At 53.2% G+C, this 15,462-nt stretch overlaps 1 protein-coding gene across 1 annotated transcript in view; it reads right to left on the minus strand.

Annotated features, from left to right (window-relative positions):
- Positions 1-10,868: 10,868 nt before the first annotated feature.
- Positions 10,869-15,462, minus strand: part of RANBP17 (RAN binding protein 17) — a 163,072-nt gene continuing 158,478 nt past the window's right edge. The window contains exons 27-28 of the mRNA XM_086470933.1: positions 13,951-14,078; positions 10,869-10,965 (exon numbers count right to left, since the gene is read on the minus strand). Coding sequence (XP_086327059.1) covers positions 10,869-10,965; positions 13,951-14,078 — 225 coding nt within the window. The remainder of the gene's footprint in view (positions 10,966-13,950; positions 14,079-15,462) is intronic.

Genomic DNA, 15,462 nt, shown 5'->3' on the forward strand with positions numbered 1-15,462 from the left:
CCTCCTCCTCCTCCACCGCCGCCGCCGCGCGCCCCTCCGCGCCCGCTATAAAGGCGCCGCCGCTCCGCCGCGCTCCGCGGGCCCGGCCGGCCCCGGCGTGCGCCGCGCGGAAACTTTGCCGAGCGCGCGCCGCCCCGGCAGCCGCCCCGTCATCTCCTCGGGGCCGCCGCGCGCCCCGCGCCGCGTGCGCCCCCGCCGCCGCCATTGGCCGCCGCCGCCCAGCCTCTGCGCTCCCATTGGCTCCCGCCGCTCGGCACCGGCCTCGCGCCCGGGCGCGGGGGCCCGCCGCCGCCGCCGCCGCCGCCGCGGTGACATCACTGGGGCGCACGAACAATGGGGCCGCGCGGCGGCGGGCGGGGGCGGGGCGGCGGGGGCGCCGTCGGGGCCGGGGCGGCGGGACGGGCCGAGCCGCACGTCGGGGCCGCCGTCCCGCTCGCTCCCCGCGCCCCGCGGGGCCCGGCGCAGCCGCCCGACGCCTCCCGGCCCCTGCCCGGCCCGCCGCACCCGCGACCCCCGACGGCGCGGTGCCCTCCCGAGGCGGCCTTGCGCGGCGGAGCCCGGTGCCGGCCTCCCCCCCGCCTCCGCGGCTGACCGACCCCGGGCGGGCGGCAAGCTACGCTGAACGGCGAGGCCGGGCGCCCGCCCCGACGGCAGCGCGGAGCAGCGGCCCGAGGCGGTGCCCGGGGCCGGGCCGGGGGGCGCCCGGGGCCTCGCAGGGCGAGATTCCGTTTGGGCTTAACTTGCGCCCAGGCAGCGGGAGCCCGGCGCGGCCGCCGAGCGAGTTTGCAGACGCTCCCTAACGTCCAAATTGGACTAAAGGCGTTAAAAATTAAATAACGCTCCGCCGCATTTACTTAGTTTCCCTCTTATAAAGGGAAATGAAAACAGGGAATAGAATTTCCCTGTTAATAGAATGTAATGGCATTTGATCAGCACCTGGCAGGGCGATCCCGGGATGCCGGAGCGGTGACAGGAGGGACTTGATTAGTTTTCAAACCTTGGCATTCAATTACCGCAACGCGCCCGATCGTTCCAACGGCGGCGAACGCGGACCGGCCTGCCGAGCCACCGGCGCGGCCGCACGCAGCTCGCCAGGCGGCGGGGAGGCACCTGCGGGCCGCGGCCCCGCTCCCCGCTGCCTCTTCCCCCCCGCCGCCGCGGCCCCAGGGCAAAAGCGGGGCCGGGGTGGGGGGGCCTTTCCCGCCCCGCCTGGGGCGCGGGGTCCGGCCGGGCGCTGGCCCCGACGGGGCCCGACGGCCGCCGCGGAGCTGCGGTTCCCGGCGCGGCGCGGGGATCGCTGGCCCCGACGGAGGCGCGTCCCTGCCGGCGGCCGTCGGGGGGGGCTTCCCCGGCCCGTGGCACAGCGTGACACCCGCCCCGCCCCGCCTGGCGGTCATTAACGCGGCTATTCAACACCCCCAGCCCCCCCGGGGGGACCGCCCGGTGCCACCCCCGGCCCCGGGCAGCCTAATCGGATTGTCTCCGCTGGGTGCGGCGGGTGGGAGCGGAGCCGCCATCAGCCGCCGCTCCCCCGGAGCGGAGCTAATCGGATTGACACGATCCCGGCAAGATGGTGCGGGGCCGGGCGGGGCCACCGGGAGCGGCCGCGGGTGCCCAGCCCTCGGGGCCCCGCTCCGGCCGGCCCGGCGGGGAGGGCAGGGAAGCGGCGGGGCGGGGAAGGAGAGAAAAGGAGGGGAAAAAAAGGGGGGGGGGGGGAAGAAAAAAAAAGGCAACCGGAGGCGGATAAATAAATAAATAAAGTGACACCCGGTCCTGAATCAGGGCAGGCTTTGTTAGAGAAAATTGCAGCTTGATCTGCATAATGGGAACTCGGGCTGCCCAAGGCTATCTTTTTATTGCATGTGTGTCTGCTGTTATCAATTTTGTGAACGATTTCACAGGGAGCCTGGCAGACTTGAGCTGGAATAATATGCAAAGATGAGCTTTGAATAATGAATGATGTGCTTTTAAACCAATTCCAAAGTGTCTGTGATAGTACAATATGAAAAGGGGTGGTAAGTAATAGTATATTTAAAAGGCGCTAGTATGTTTTTATTACTATATTTAAAAAGATATCTATATTATTTTTGTGAAATGGATAATATATCACAGAGTCTTTGATAATCAGCTAAACAATACATTTTTCTTTGGGAAAACTCTCCTGGTTTTACACAGTTAAATATAGAGTATCAGCGTACAGCTTTGTAACGCTCGGCTACCTTATTAAATATTAACTCTATTTTAATATTAGCTTTTAAATTTAATATGTTGACGTTCTGCAGTTTTACTTTAATTATGTTTTATAATTAATAACCCGGGACGTATGGTATCCTTAAATGCAGCTCCCCTGCAGCCGCCTCGTCTCCCTCGCCCCTCCGCGGGCTGGGGGCGCGCAGCCCCGCGGCACCGCTCCGGACCCCAAAACCGCCTCCGCTGTTGCCAGGTCCCGCGTTTCGTTGGGGTCAGGCCAGGCGGGGCCGCTCTGCCGGGCTCCGCTCCCGCCCCCCCGCCCGCCGGGACCCCCCGGGACCTCCCGTCCGCCGGGCGCGGAGCGAGCGGAGCTGCTGCCCCGACGGCGCGGCCCGGGCCGGAGCCGGGTCGCCGGGTCCCCCCGGCGGGGCACAGCGCTGCGACCCCCGGCAGCGCCCAGCGGGTACCAGCTGCGGTGAGCGTGGTGCGGGGATGGACGTGCTCCCCCGAACCCCGTCTGCTCTGTGCCACCGCGGGGGCAGACCCCCGCCGGGCAGAGGGGGCAGCGGGACCCCGGGCAGGCACAGGGCACCCGCATTGTGTCCCCTGTGCCCAGGCAGCTCCTGATCACGGGGCTGCAGTTGGGTGCGAAGAGCCCCACACGGGGCTGGGCTCCGGCCAGGACCCAGGGATGGCATGGCATGGCACGGCACGGCACGGCACGGCACGGCACGGCATGGCACAGCCTTTGCACAGCACAGTACAGCATGGCATGGCACGGCACAGCCTTTGCGTGGCACAGGATGGCATGACATGGCACAGCATAGCATGGCCTTTGCATGGCATGGCATGGCACGGCACAGCCTGGCACAGCCTTTGCATGGCAGGAGGCCACGCTGCGAGCGCTGGCCGCAAGCAGGCAGCTGCAGGGGGGCCTCTAGCTCCAGAGCAGGGGGCTTGAGCAGGCACGGCACTGGGCAGGGGTGCACCCCCGGCACCCCACAGCCAGACAGGCCCACAGCACCAGTGGGGCAGCTGCCGGAGCCATGTGGGCAGGGAAGGGAGAGCTCCGGGGGGAGGTGTGTGGGGAGCCCACTGCGGAGCGAGAGGTGGAACACGGTCACTCCCGGCACAGCTCGGGCAGCGCCTTGTACGAGCATTGACCGAGACGCAGCGCCGAGCGCACGGTGCCGGCAGGAAGACGCACGGCTTGGCCCCGCTGCCACGCTGCAGCACAGCTCCTTTGGCCCCGGCAGGGACTGGGGCTGGGCCGGCTCTGCCAGCTGCCTGGGCTTGGGGGGCATGGCGGCGTGGGTCTGGGGAGCACTGCACCCGGCCACCTGCAAAGGCGTGGGGAAAAAGACGGGGGGAAAAAAGTTAAGTAACACTAGGTAAGAGGAGCGACCACCTCCCTGGTGCCACTGGGCAGAAGGGACCCTCTGCCAGTTTGATACTGGGACTCACTAGGGGCAGAGATGCAGCATCTTCACCCACCCCTGAAACCCAGAGCTGCTCCTAGGCCTGGCTGCCATGGGGGGGACATGGAGGAGGACGTGGCGCAGCCCACCACGGTCACTGGGTTTGGCTATGGTGTGCACATGCACTCCTCAGCCCCAGGAACGTCTCTGGGCTCAAAGCACGGAGGGCCCTGCAGGGAGGACGTCCTCACAGGACCCACGTCCTTGCAGGACCCCCCACGTGCCCGGCAGCAGCTAATGCCACCGTTCAGCTTTTAAAGTGTTTCCTGTAGGATGAGATAATAAAGACACCTGATGAAATATGCACTGAGCCAACCTCAAATGCTTCTGCCTGTCAAGATCGAGGCAGCTCCAGCTCCGCTCTTCCACCGCTGCACTGGACATTTCTGTATCCACGTTTGGAGCAGGTTTGCTGGCAGCCGCTCCAGTGCCACGTCCATGTCCAGGCCCTTGGGCTCTGCCACAAAGAGGAAGAAACAGGACTGCAGCTCCAGCAGCCATAGCCATTCCTGGAAAGAAGAGAGGTGACGGGGATGGTCCCTCTCCTGAGCATGTCCCAGCGCCACGGACAATGAAATCCCCATGTGGAAGCGGTCGGCAGTGCCGGGACATTATTTAGTGCCTGGGAGTGGTGAGGACAAGGGGGTGGCATGGGCTGGTGAGTAACGGCATGCAGAGGGACTTCAGCTTCTTCCCACCAAGGGGCCCTGGAGTTGCCCAAGGATGAGCACACACCATGGGAGCAGGGACAAGTGGTCCCTGTTAGGATCAGACCCAGCCCTGAGCAGCTGGACGCCAGAGAAGGACCATTCCCCACAGTGGCCTCAATCAAACCTCCCACCCCATCATCCTCCCACCAGCTTGGGGCCAACGATGGATGGCACCACAGGCAAACAGAGCAGCCCACGGATTTAAATCTGGCTGCACCCTGAGGGGGTCCCAGCCCCAGCCCAGCACACAGCTTCCCCAGGGGTGGGCTCAGCCCCACGGGCCGGCGAGGATGCGCAGCCCCCACCGGCACACGCAGCATCCCTCCACACAGCTCAGCCGCTCTGCTGTAAAGCAACCTCGGTTAAATGCTTACCGTCGAAATCTAGCGTGGGCCAAATGATCCATTACACCTTGCGTTTTTTTTTAATGTTTACCATTAATTATTTTTAAAATGAGGCATTTTGTTTCTAAGGTGAGAGGGACAGGTCTCTGGGAATGAGACCAAGAGAAACCACTGTGGAGCTCCTCCAGCCTTTTCAAACCAGTAGGCAGCGTTTTATAATAATGGGCCGTTAATTGATGCTGCATTACTGCGCAGTTCCTGCCGCGCTGCCTAGTGCAGCCGCCCGAGAGCAGGGGGCCGCAGCGTGATTGATGCTCTCGCAGGAAACCCAGGGGCAGGGAGGCCCGTTCGGATGCACGAGGCGCTGCTGGTCGGGCTCCAGCAGCTGCTGCGAGGCTGCACAGAGGCCAGGGGGGCTGCTAATAACCCCCCCTGCACCCCCCGCGGCTGCTCGCTCACAGGCGGTGATGCTGCACCCAGTTGGAGAGGAGAAACCACCCCAGAGCTGGGGAGCCCTTCCACCACACATGCTTTAAACAGCCGTACAGCCTGCAAACCGCTACCTACACGATGTAGAGATGGAGGTACAAGTGCTGTGGGCGCACCCAACTGCTCATGGTAGTGCCCAGGAGATGCTTGCAGGGCTCATCTCGGGCTCATCATCTGGGAGCTCATCATCCGGGAGATCATCTAGGAGACAGCAGCGGACAGCAGCAAATTTGTCCGGGACAGTGCTGTGGAAGTACAGTCTCAGGGTCTTCAGTGAGCCCAGGGGTTGGATCACACCTAAAACTGCTGAGCATGTGCTTCAAACACTGTGTAACTGCTGCACTGGGGTTTTAGTCTAGAGGAGTGCTGGCCCCTGTACCGCCTCGAGGAGCTCCATTAACCCACCCCGTACATCCATTCAGTTGCGTTTCCGCATTTCCAGCTCCTCTTGCATAGCCCCTTCCCCAACACTCCGGCTGTGCGTGTCCTGGGCTGTGCCCCCCTGGCATGCTGTCCTGCACATCCCAGGGTCCAGAAGCTCCAGTTCCTCCAAAAGTTCCTTCCTTTGAGGCCTGGGACCAGCAACGGTCACAGTGACCCTCATCCTAACAACTGGAAGCCAAGGCTTAGAAGAAGAGGGGTTTGACCATTGCCTGACCTACAGCTGGGTTCTTCAGCAGCATCTTTATGCTGCCACACTGGCTGTCGTGCTGGCACAAATAAATCCTCTTTTTTTAAAGGATTCTAAAGGCTGTGTCAGCTCTCACATATGAAGCTCCTCTGCTGTCCTCAAACCCTCCTTTAACATACAGGAATTCATGGTTTGCGAGCTGGTCTCTAACCCTGGCAGCTGGGAAGCCACGTGCCATCCCCTAAAGGCATCGCCTGTTGCTTCAGGTTTTGTCTCTTCCCATAGGGCGACAGGGAATGGCAATATCTCACTGCACGAGAAAGTAGAGCAGATGCTGAGATGTTTCTGCTGTACCTCCTGGCTTTGGCAGCAGATCTTGGAGTGGGCAAGGCCAGTCCTGTTCTCCACAGCCTTTTGCAGATGGATATTCCTGCATAAACCCCACACGTTACTGAGCGTTTAGCACACCACTGATTATGCACAATTCATGTGGAAGTGAGCATGACAGAGGACACAAAGGAGCTGTTCCTCAGCTGTAGCCTTGGAAGTAGCATCCCTGGGGGGCCAGCGTGGTGACGCCGGTGTTCAGGCTGGAGAGGGACACGGGTGCTCTGCATCCTGGCATGGGAGAGGGAAGGAGGAGGGGACAGTCAAAAGCAGCTTTCATACAGCAAGCTGCTGCCTGAGCTCTCTGGCTGTACCCAGCTGCACCCATGCAGGGGGACGCAGGGGGCAGGCAGGGGTTGAGCTGTGCACACAGGAGGGTGATGGGGTCCTAACCCTCGTACCTTCCTCTGCAGGGTCCCGTGAGACACCGTGGGTCTTCCTCGTCAGGGCTGAACTCCCCTGGGTGTTTGCCACCATGGCCAACAGGCCCCGGGACAAAGCACTGGCCTTGTTGCCATGTCCCGTGACGGAAAGGGACCCCGGGGCGCCACTCCTGTGGCCATGCTTTCACAGGCAAGCAGCTCGCTCTCCGGGGAGCAGCGCTGGGGTCAGGCACTCAAGCTCTTGGTGCTCAGCAGAGCGCATCCACAGTTTTGTCAGCCCACAAGGATTAAATCAGCTGCTCTTTTTTCCGAGGCAAGAGCTCTGGTGCTGCGGAGTCGAAAGGTCATTCCCCTCGGCCTCTTCCTTTAGGCTCGGGAGGGCTGCACCCCTCCTGGCTCCAGCTGGGGAGAGCTTCGCCCCACGCAGGCAGGAGGGGAGGGCTGGCGGGAGCTGAAGTCTGCCCTCATCAGCCCTTTCCCCATCAGCCAAGGTATATTCCCCGTACCCCTCCACGGGGGAGCTCGAGGCACCAGCCCCGTGAGGGGAGGCTGACCAGCCGAACACGGACGCCGATAAACCTCCTTGTCCTCTGTGTCCCAGCGGGTGGAAGCAGTTAAACCCTCCTCACAGCGCAAACGGCTGAAGGTGGCTCAAAGCCCCTGACAGACTAACGTGCCTTCGAGGTTTCAGTTCCCATTCGAAAGCACACACCTTTAAAGGGTTGGTAAGGTTAACCATCCCACTAAAAACCCTGAAACTTTTAGTTCAGAACCTATGCATCAGGCCACTGATGCCTGAGACTAACGAGACGGGGAGGGCGCGAAGGAAGCGCTGGGGAAGGAATCGCTGCTGAAAGGGAAGAGAGCAGCGAGGGTGATGGGCAGATGGGGCTCAACTGCTGCCATCTCTGACAAAATCAGGCTGTAGTGAAGCTGATGGGGAATGTCCCCGGGACAAACCCTGAAAGATGCAAAGACACCTGGTCTCCTGGACAGCAGCACCAACCCCAGGTCGAAGGAGAAGGCTGGGAGGTACCGCAGGTCTGTGCATAAACCTGAGAAAGCAGCCAGTGTTTCCTTCTCTCTTTTATTCTTATTTTATACACCAACACGCAGCTGCTGCCAGATTTTTCTACTATATACAACTTTTGTTGGGCAAATTACATTAGGATGGATGCTGCAGGTATCCATTAGGGTTTATTTATCATGTTCCTGTTTGGATCCCTCACTTACAAATAACTTATGTTATAGCTTTTGTTTGTAGAAATGTAACTTACATATTTTATTACGCTTTCTGTAAACCTCAGAAAGAATGTTGTCAAAGAAGCACCTCTTAACAGCAGTCTAAACGTTGGTACATAAAATCTACACTAACATTATTTTTTAATACGGCAAAGAAGCGCGTTATCCCTCTACAGTTTGAAAGGTTTGCTGTCATCATAAACTTGTGCTACAAAAAACCATTAACAAGTCTAAGGAATTATTTTTTAAGGTGTGCTTCTACTGGAGGCTGAGTTTCTTCAAAGCCTCCTTCTGCAAGCAGGGCAAGGTGTCAAAACTTTGTTTTCCCCAGAAAGCTGCCTTTGCCTGCCCTAGCAAGCAGAGCCTGACTTGTGGAAGGCTTCTCCAGGGGTGGTTTGTTCTCCCTCGCAGAGGGGCAGACACTTACCTGAGATTCAGATTCAGCAGTCGGTGCTTTTCACTGTGAGGATATAAACCGCATTTGGGGTAAAATCAGACCTGTTTTGCAGTCCTAAGTTGTTTGCATCCTCAGGCATCGGTTTCTTGCAATGAAATAACTCGGGGTCTGAGTGGGGTCTCCTTTCCGACGTTTCCCATTCTATTGTTTCCATTTTTTTTTTTTGAAGGAGAAGAAAAGTCCAAAGCCCTTAAGGCAATTATGTCTTTTAAAAACGTGTATAAGGCAGGAGGAAATTCTGGGCTGTACCCACTGTGACAGCGCCCTTTTAAAAAGCTGACAGCAAAGACTCTCAACAAAGAATCTGGGGTCATAAAACACACTCTCTATTTGCTATGCTATCCATTTCCTAACCTAAAAGCAAGCACATTTATACGACCAGCTACTCTAAATAAGTTCCTGTTGGCAATTGTTAACCAAGGTTGAAACGCTGTTCAAATACGTGTCTTGAGTTTGCCCAGTTTATAAGATGCTCTTTAGAATCTCACTTCCCAGTCCTAACAAGGGAGGCGTGAGCAGAGAAATCTCAGAAACGCACTTGTGCGCTCTGGGGAGCGGGCAGCCGCGTATCAAAGCAAGCCCTAAAGTCTGAGTGCCGAGTTACGGGGGGGGGCACACGTCCTCCCCTCCTCCGCGGGCCACGCCGCAGCTCTCCGCAGGGCAGCTAACTTAACCAGTCGATGGGCTGCTCTGGAGCACCCGCTCACGGTGTGCAACCACGATTCGTTCCCAAGGTACGACAAAGAAAACAGAACCCATCAGCTTTCGCCTGAGCCCCTAATGCCAACGTAGGGAGCTGCACGGCTGCGGAAGGGCTCACCACCCAGCACCCCTCGGCAAGGCGGCCCGGAGAGCCCCTCCCCGAGGCCCAGCTCACACGGAGACCCGCACACGCGCTCAGTTCAGTTCTGCAGCACAGATTCCCGTTTCCTTTAAGGATCAAAATGGAAACGACCGTACTAATCCGTAGGTGTCTGTCGTGTTAATGGCCACACACTTTCTGCAACGTCTTCAAACCTCGGCACGTAGCGTCTGGCCGCGTCCAGGAACACCCCGGATCTGCAGCTCTTCGGTAACCTCAATTGATTATTTTCTCATGTACTCAGCACTCTTGGAAATCAGACCCTTTGGCTGCAGATGAAATACTTTCTCCAGCTGAGCTTAAATGTAAACAGAAAACTGCTTAACAAAATTACTTCCTCGCACATTTAGTTCCTGCAATTTAAAAACGTGCAGAAAAGTAACAGTTGCAAAGAAGAAACCTGCAAGAAATACGGGCATGAACTTTTCCTCCCTGTTGGCCACAATTAAAATTTCCCATTCTTACCTCAACAGCGGTGAAATATTACTAAATACGCCAACGGAAGCAAGCATGAAAAACACATGAAATCAATTATTTACATAAGAAAAAAAAAAAAAGCAAAGCCCAACCCAATTCAAACCCCATACCAATAGTTTGCAATTGCACATAATGGCTTTTCTACATTATAAACTAATTGGCTTATTGCTTAAATAGTTCTAATTTTTGTTAGACCTTGCTTCAATTCATTTGTGTATTTCCACACGGTGCCTCCTGCCCACCACAGAACGATTCTAATTGTTCCCCACAAACCAGGCTGGCGAGTGCAAGTGTCAGCTTTGGACTGGAGGAGGGATTTGTTCTGGTACGCACCGAAATCTTTACGATCTCTGAGAGGTGAAGACAAATCTGCTGAATTTGCTGTTTCAGATGCACGCGTTCATCTTCATTGTGCCACACGCCGTCTAAGTACTGGCCATAAGTCTCTGTAAGTATCTGCTTGCTTTTTTGTAGCGGCAGACAGATTCTTTTTAAACACTGTTTTAACAACTTTATTTTCTCCTGTGTTTTTTTTTTCAGTTTCCAAAGACCTGGAAAACGTGTACTCATGAAATTAAAGTGTCATCACTACTTCATTAAGCCTTGCTCCACCACCTCTTTTATTTTATTGCGTGCAACATTCTCTATTTTCTTGCTATACTTATAGCCCAAAATGCTCATTTTTAGTCTCTACTTTGTTGTCCACACTGTTGTCAACTGCCAGTGCTGAAAAGAAAAATTTAACGTGTTGTAGAAAAATAGTAATTTTATTATTTCAAAAAGTTGTCATATAAAATTTGTACTGGCTTTCATCTCATTTTCGAACAATATAACCTCAGAGTGAGCTTGGAGAGTTTTTAACTGATATTATTTACTATCATGCGTAGAACTGAGAATCACTAACTGATACAAGTTTAGAAGGAATGCATATTTATTTTGTTCTTTGGTTAAGTACTGTTTCTACACCATTTCATAAAGATAAAATAACAGGATAATAAATTTTGATAAGAAAGGCTGAAAACGCTCTTCAAACTAAGGCTGATTTTCCATTCTTTTCACTATTACAAATCCTTACATTTAGGCCAGAGATATAAAAAGGCAGAAGATCTCTTAAAAAAATAGTTTTCACAAGGGTCAAAAATTTATCTAACAATATAACAGGGTCCCCAAACTTTCAGAGTTGGTTTATTAGTCAGTGCTCTGTTTCCAAAGTTGTTGTCAACTCATCATATCTAAACCACCGGGATCCGAGGCCCCTTCGCTGCGCAGAGCTTCAGCCATGTCTCTTCGAAAGACTGACATATTCTGAGTGAACCTGGGAAAAAGAAAACCCAAATGCTTGACTAAAGGAGACCCGATATTGAGAGACGTATTTCAAGAACCGGCGAAAAGAGTAACTATAATATAAATTTCAAATTGAAAGAAAAACAGAGGAAAACTCACAAAATCACCAGGTGCCCTCAAAACCCGGTCCTATAAAATAACAACGAGCACATAAACACGTATGGGCAGCATTACTAAACTCAGCCTACCAATAGTCTGAAACATCTTAAAAGTCAGCTGGGAAATGAATGCAACGAGAAACCCTTCCATCTCACGTGACTTGGAACATGTCCCTTCTCTCAAACCTCCAGCAAAGGGCTCTTTGGGACGTGTCCAGATGGTCATCCAGGCCAGGCTCTCTCAGACCTACCTTCCTCCCTCATGAGTGGTGTCAGAGTTCAACCTGTCTCTCAGTGAAACACGGTACCATCACCCATCTGGCACAGAATGAATTCACAAAAATGTTCCCCGCCGGTGCTCTACCGGCAGGTGTAGGACGTGAGGACCGTCCGGTGGCACCACACCTGAGACTGAATGACAATTCTGGCTCAGCTTGCATGACAGCCCAAATCTGATCTACTTCCTTGGCCCATCCTTACCTGAAACAAAGAGTTTAATGGCCATTTGTCACATCTCATGTATGTATTTAAAAAAACCCAAACAACTCCAAACCCACACAAAAACCCCCAATTTTAAATGCCAGACACACATTGCACCCTGCATTTAGGGTTTTTCAAATGTTCTTTTGTTTCTTGCCTCAATGCTCTTTGCTCTGATTGTGTCAGACTTTGCCGGCTCACTATAGCGAAGCTAATAAAGTTTCCCGAAGAACGGCTCCTTAGGGCTCCTGCCTGCAAAGGACGGCGTGGACAGGGGCTTGCAAAACTGATGGGATCTCAGCAAAGGTCTCTTTGCAGGACCAGGGGTAATAATCCTGCCTGCCTGCCTCCACTGTACTCTACTTTATGGGTACGTCTAGCAGCAGTGTGGTAAACTGGGGCTTGCTGTGTGTGGAAACACAGGATGCAATTATGAGTTTATTCTTTAGTCTATTCATAATTTTTTATGTTTGTGCTTATTTCCGTGCTAATGGAAATTGATTTCTGCTCAATTTTAAACAATCATAGTTAAAAGAGGCCTCCTGCTCCACAGAATAAATCTAAGAAGGATTACAAATCAAGAGCTGAAAACAGAAAAGCCGTCGTATGAACTCATGCTGCTCGATGGGGAAGTGATGGCTTAAAAGTCTTCCCAAGTTAGACAGGCGGATGCTACTGAGACAGACGAGCTGCTCCCTCGACCGAATGATCTCTGTCCCCCTCACACCTGCACCCATCCCTCCCCGCCTGCACTTCCACAACAGCTCTCCGAGAGCTTCCCCACCACTGCCTGAGAGCACTCCGCAGCGCTTCGAGGTGAAAACCCCCTTCAAATCCACGGACGTCCGAATCCAGCGTTTGCCTGGTGGAGCCCGAGCGGGCAGCCCAGGCGATGGGAGCCCGTCCGTGCCCCGACCAGGGAGAGCGCAGGCGGCAGAGCTCGGGCTCCCGCCGCTGCCCAGCCGCCACCCCTCCTGGCCCCGGCCAGCCCGCTTCCCTGGGCCTCGGCCGGACCGGCTAACGACCCCCTCGCTGTCCTGCAGGTCTGCAGCTCTCAAATAAGGCAGCTGAGAGACACCAAAGCACGTTTTTCTCAGAAAACAATGTTACCTTAAGGCCTTCAATAAACAGATATGGAACTAAGAAACTACCTAGTTCTAAGGACGAGTTCTACTCAGGGTTGTTTTTTTTATTTAAATCCTGAAGGACTGTTGAGTCAAACGAACCCCATTTACAGCTCTAAGGTCAAACTGTCCCAGAGCCCATCACGGTCAGATGTTTTTCTTCTCCTCCTTCTCAGTGGCTCTCTGCCTTTTCCCCAGGTTCTCTGCTGATCCACAACACAAGTTACACAGAAAGTCTGATTTATTCGTGCCGTGGATGTGATCTCTGTGCTTCTCTGGGTTTGCTTCCCAGTTCCCTGTCTCTGGCTATCATCCACAGTCAGGCTATAAGGAACTTGCACCTTTTGCACCAGAATTTAACAGCAACATGAAACAAAATTGTGGAGACCATAATTAATGCAAAACTACTTATGAATTAAACAAGTTCAACAATTTTCACACCATCAAACAGAGAAGAAGTCAGAGAAACAAAATTGCCAAATCATTTTAGCCATCACTTCTCTCCAAGCCTCTTTCCAGCTTGTTTCAAGCTTTCCAGGAAGTTCCACAGTCTGGACTTAGATTGTGTCTCTGTATTTTCAAGGTTTGCTTTGGTTGAATAATGCCCATGGAAGAAAAAACGCAGCTAGCTAGCAACCAAACGTTAGTGTGAACACAAACTGCCGACAAACTCACCATTTCTCTTGTGATAGAAGGCTTCTATTCTGTTTTTCAAATAAGGGCAAGTTTGGGTGAATTTGTGATTCATGTTGGAAAAAAAACCAAACCAAACCTTGCCTCATTTATCCACAAGGTGTAAGTGGCCCCACTGGATATCTTCTCATTCTGCCGTTGCACAAGCAGTTGCTTGACCCCAACACCAGCAACAAAAGGCTCTGTCAGAGCAACAGCACCACTGGAGGCTGAATAAGTATTTCATTGGAGGAGTTTAAGGTTGGAAAAAACAAGCTCTGAGGCTCACCTGCTGAAATGAGGTGGTTTTTCCCAAGTCAAAAAGCAGCAGCTGCAGCCTGGCAAACCTTGACTTTGGGATTAAATTAGGAAATGAATTTCTGACCAGGAAAAGATGTAATTATCAAATGTTCGGGCTCTGTTACATCCAGGGATGAATTCTTTGATAGGATGTTATCTTTCTTTCAAAAGGAACTGCAGTTTACGGCTACCTGGAACACTTCCTATGTTATAATTTTTTACAGTTATAAAGTTTCCACTTGTCTTTTATATTTTCAGCTTACTTATGTGCTATGAACTTACCTGTCTCTGTTCTTTACCAAAAGGTTTTGCTCAACTCCTTCCATAAGATTCCTGAAGCACTGGTCAAGGACTTCACGTTTGTTGTCAGGCTGGCTGGTTATCAAGGTTGCCCTTAGTTCACTGAAGTACTACGACAGCAAAGCAGAGAATATTAGAAATGAGGTTTGGAAATTTAAACCAGAGTCACTCGCCTGCACCTGGAGCGCTCCTGAGCAAGCGCCTGGTCCGTGGCCCTGTGGGAGAGGCAAACGGCGCGCAGAGGTGTGGCTGAGCCGGGTTTCGGACGTCGCCTTCCCGAGCCGCACCGGGATGCCAGGACTGGAGGTCAGTGGTAACGGGCGACGTGCCACTTCACCAGGGGGTGTTGGCCACCTGGCCAGTTCCTGTACAGAAAGCCACCCAAGAGAGGCAGCAGAAACCTCCTTGACTACTTTTCGAGTCTTTTCAGAACGGTGCAAATTTGTGCACTTTCTGTGGGCTCTAATCACCACAGCGCTGTGACGAGACAGACCTACCTTGGTTTCTTTAGAGGCTAAGTAATCTATATGAGTTTCTATAGCACTATTCCCATTACAGGCTGGCAGATCTACAGACTAGTTAAAGTAGAACTTTTCATCACCTTAGGAAAATTTGGGTTTAGTCTAGAAATAGAGAGCAGGAGGGGACCTCTAGTGTTATCCATGACCCTACTACTACAGCCAAGCAAGTCATATAATCCTGTTTAGTCTTCATTATATTGGCTGTGTCAGTCAAAGTCTTATGGCCTTGGGCGTAAGCACATCCATGGTATAAGCACTGATAGAGACAACTATTCAGAGGAGAATGAACCATTCTGATGAACCTGTGCCCAAGGACCTGGCAAAGTTTCTGAGCAGTCTGATAGTGCAGTCAAGAAGAATATTGCTGGTATTCCCCAAATTTCGCATGTATAATACGATAAATTGTTAAAGGTAGACTGAAAATCAGCTTTTAGTATGCAAAATTTAGTAGACTTTTGAAGTTCATGTAACTTGTAGGGTGTCACACAGAGTGTCAGGAAGCACAAAAGTCTGGGATTTGTTTGCCAGATTTTTTTAAAAACCTTTAACAAGTTTAAACCTTAAAGAAATCTCAAATTAAACATACATCTTTTCGATCAAAATTACAGCTCTTCTGTACACACACAAAAATACGAGATAACAAAAGAAAATGTAGAAAAACAGAAAAAAAGAAAACCGTAAGGCTAACACTGAGCCCTGACACCTCAGCAGGATTACAGGAAGTGTTTGCTTTAATGCCTGCTTGGCAAATTACTTGCCCTCAGTCCAGTTCCTCTCAAACCAGAAACATCCCGTATCACGCACTTTTGCTGACCACTGCAGCAGTACTGGAAGCGAAGGCAGCAGCTGATCAAACAGCTGGCTCCCAAACTACTTCGGAACTCAAAGCTGAAAATCACCTGGGAGCTGGTGTACGAGATGAAACACTGTGCCTGCAACAAACACATTCCCAGAAGCCCTTTTCTCAAGGTGA

This window comes from Leptosomus discolor, chromosome 10, assembly GCF_034619465.1.
Source record: "Leptosomus discolor isolate bLepDis1 chromosome 10, bLepDis1.hap2, whole genome shotgun sequence".
Lineage (NCBI taxonomy): Eukaryota > Metazoa > Chordata > Aves > Leptosomiformes > Leptosomidae > Leptosomus > Leptosomus discolor.